The 2,500-nt window shown below is 38.8% G+C and overlaps 2 protein-coding genes across 2 annotated transcripts in view; both read right to left on the minus strand.

Annotated features, from left to right (window-relative positions):
• LOC119584645 (cubilin-like) overlaps nt 1–1,840 on the minus strand; it is a 4,855-nt gene extending 3,015 nt beyond the window's left edge. The window contains exons 1-6 of the mRNA XM_037933323.1: nt 1,743–1,840; nt 1,378–1,493; nt 1,105–1,262; nt 922–1,022; nt 620–736; nt 328–541 (exon numbers count right to left, since the gene is read on the minus strand). Coding sequence (XP_037789251.1) covers nt 328–541; nt 620–736; nt 922–1,022; nt 1,105–1,262; nt 1,378–1,469 — 682 coding nt within the window. The 5' untranslated portion in view covers nt 1,470–1,493; nt 1,743–1,840. The remainder of the gene's footprint in view (nt 1–327; nt 542–619; nt 737–921; nt 1,023–1,104; nt 1,263–1,377; nt 1,494–1,742) is intronic.
• A 242-nt stretch (nt 1,841–2,082) lies between these two features.
• LOC119584646 (integumentary mucin C.1-like) overlaps nt 2,083–2,500 on the minus strand; it is a gene marked incomplete at its 5' end in the record, with an annotated part of 633 nt that continues 215 nt past the window's right edge. The window contains one exon of the mRNA XM_037933324.1: nt 2,083–2,500. This exon is cut by the window's right edge and continues 215 nt beyond it. Within this exon, the coding sequence (XP_037789252.1) occupies nt 2,083–2,500 (418 nt within the window).

Consider the following 2,500-nt stretch of genomic DNA (forward strand, 5'->3'; position numbering starts at 1 on the left):
GTAATATATTACATGATATATTGTTATATAATATTATATATATATATATTATATATATATATATATATACATATATATATACATATATATGTGTCTGTGTGTGTGTGTGTGTGTGTGTGGAAACTGTATATCATATAGTTATTAATTCATTTATCTATTCGCACATACATACATAAATATACACATGTATATGTGCTTTTTCACATATATACAGACAAACACCCTTGTACGTGTAAAAATATATTTATATATATAATAAGAATGACGTTAATGCAGTTTACTATTATTGACTGTTAAACGACTAAATAATATTCCGCTCGAACTCACGATCTCTATTGATAGGGTCCTGACACAGGGTTCTGCGCGCCGTGGCAGTGCAGCTGAAACCCGGAGACCCAAATGCCGATCCGGTGGACAAAGTGACCACGGTGTCGCGTTCAGTCGTGTCCACGAATTTCGGCCCGTTAGTCGAGCAGAATTTGTTGTTGCTATATAAAGTAAGACGACTTTTACACAAATGATGATGGAACTGTTTACAACACTGCATGAAATATGGACATGTTCAAGGAAAAGTGTTCATGTAGACCGTATCAAAGAATCAGAACGAACTCCGAGTTACTTGCATTTTGGAATCAACATTGGAAATGGTGACAGTGTCGTCTGTGCACTCGAAGAAGAATCCACCAACATCAAAGTCGCTGCACGATATCTGGATGTGGTCGTTGGGGTCAACAGCCTGAATGGAAGAGCGCAAGGTAATACAAGTAAAATCTACAGATGCAAAATGGTGTCGCAGATGAAGTGCTAGTTGTAAAATTGTGACCTTAGTAGTATCAGTAGTAACGATTATATGTATCAAGATATATTTCTTTTTTTACTTCCATTATTTTTCAGAATTATGTTGGAGATGAAAATACCCACGCAGAAAACCCATCTCTTGCTGTCTCCGCTGCCATAATTGTCTGGATGGTTCGGGGATGTGAAGGTCTCACTGATACCATTCACTAACCACACCTCGTAACCTGAGGGAGATTTATGTGCATTCAAGTTATTTATATCGAGATGTAAGTTAAAATAATCGCACTAAGAAAATTTTGAACTTACTTGCACGATTGGTGACGCTTTTGCAGTCTGTTTCCCTCACCGCTTGGGCAGTGCAGGTGAAGCCCTTATAAAGACTTGACGTCGAGGTCGTGAAGGTGACTTTGGTTCCTCGTGAAGTTGTCTTTACGAGCTGCGGTCCGTCCGTCGTGCAATATTCACTAAAGCATAAGATATTTATTATTGCTTTATAATAACACATTAAAAAAAAAACGTTGAAGAGAAGATGAAACAATGGTCATTAGATAACTCAAAATATCAATCAGCTTTTATCACCTGATGGATGCCTCGGTGTTGGTGATAAGTAATGTGTCATCCGTGCAGCCAAAGAAGAAGCCTCCGACCTGGAAGTCGCTGCAGGTGATCATTATCCTGTCTGCTGAATTAACGGCCTAAAAAAAGAGGAAGAGCAAATCCTTCTTTCAAATTAACATTTAGAAAATTTTACAGTTGTGCAGTTGTTGGCTGCGCAGTTGCAGTACTTTTCTATGGATATTTAACACGAAACTGGTAAGTTAAAGAAAATGTTGGAAACAGTAATAATAACGATAAAATTATTGATTATTACAAGTTATCGATTATAAAAGTTGTCATCATAATGTCTCCTGCTGTCGTACAGAAGAATTAAATGAAATACATACACAAAACACCCATTCCTTATCGTCTCCACTTCCGTAATTTGAAGGATAGTTTGGAGAAGTGAAACTGTCAGTGCTTCCCGTAGTCAGCCACACCTCATTTTCTGTAAAATAAATAAATACATAAATACACGAATAAATATTAAATAAGTAAATAAATAAATAAATAAGATATGTCATAATGAATAGGAGGCAAATGAATAATTAAACTTGAACTTTACAGGAAGAAAAAAAATAACTCTCATGCCCTCTGTCCATAAGTAGTACTAATATATTGTTAATAGACAGATTGACAAACAAAGACAGATAGATGGATAGGTAAACAGATGTAGAAATTAATTAGTCACAAAACCCGCTGGATTAGTGGGATCCAAACAGATGTCCCGCAGAGGTGGATCGGTGTAGATTTTGGGTGGTGGGCTGATTGGGCAGCAGTTGTAGTGGTGGTTTGCTGTAGTGGTGACTGGTGCAGCAGTGGTTTGTTGAGGGAGTCGTTTTGGGTGAGCAGTTGTAGTGGTGGCTGTGCGGTTGTAGCGGTTGGCTGTGCGGTTGTAGCGGTTGGCTGAGCAGTTGTAATGGTTGGCTGAGCAGTTGTAGTGGTTGGCTGAGCAGTTGTAGTGGTTGGCTGAGCAGTTGTAGTGGTTGGCTGAGGAGTTGTAGTGGTTGGCTGTGCAGTTGTAGTGGTTTGTGGAGGAGTTGTAGTGGTTGGCTGAGGAGTTGTAGTGGTTGGCTGAGGAGTTGTAGTGGTTGGCTGAGGAGTT

This window comes from Penaeus monodon, chromosome 18 (genome assembly GCF_015228065.2).
Source record: "Penaeus monodon isolate SGIC_2016 chromosome 18, NSTDA_Pmon_1, whole genome shotgun sequence".
Classification (NCBI taxonomy): Eukaryota; Metazoa; Arthropoda; class Malacostraca; order Decapoda; family Penaeidae; genus Penaeus; species Penaeus monodon.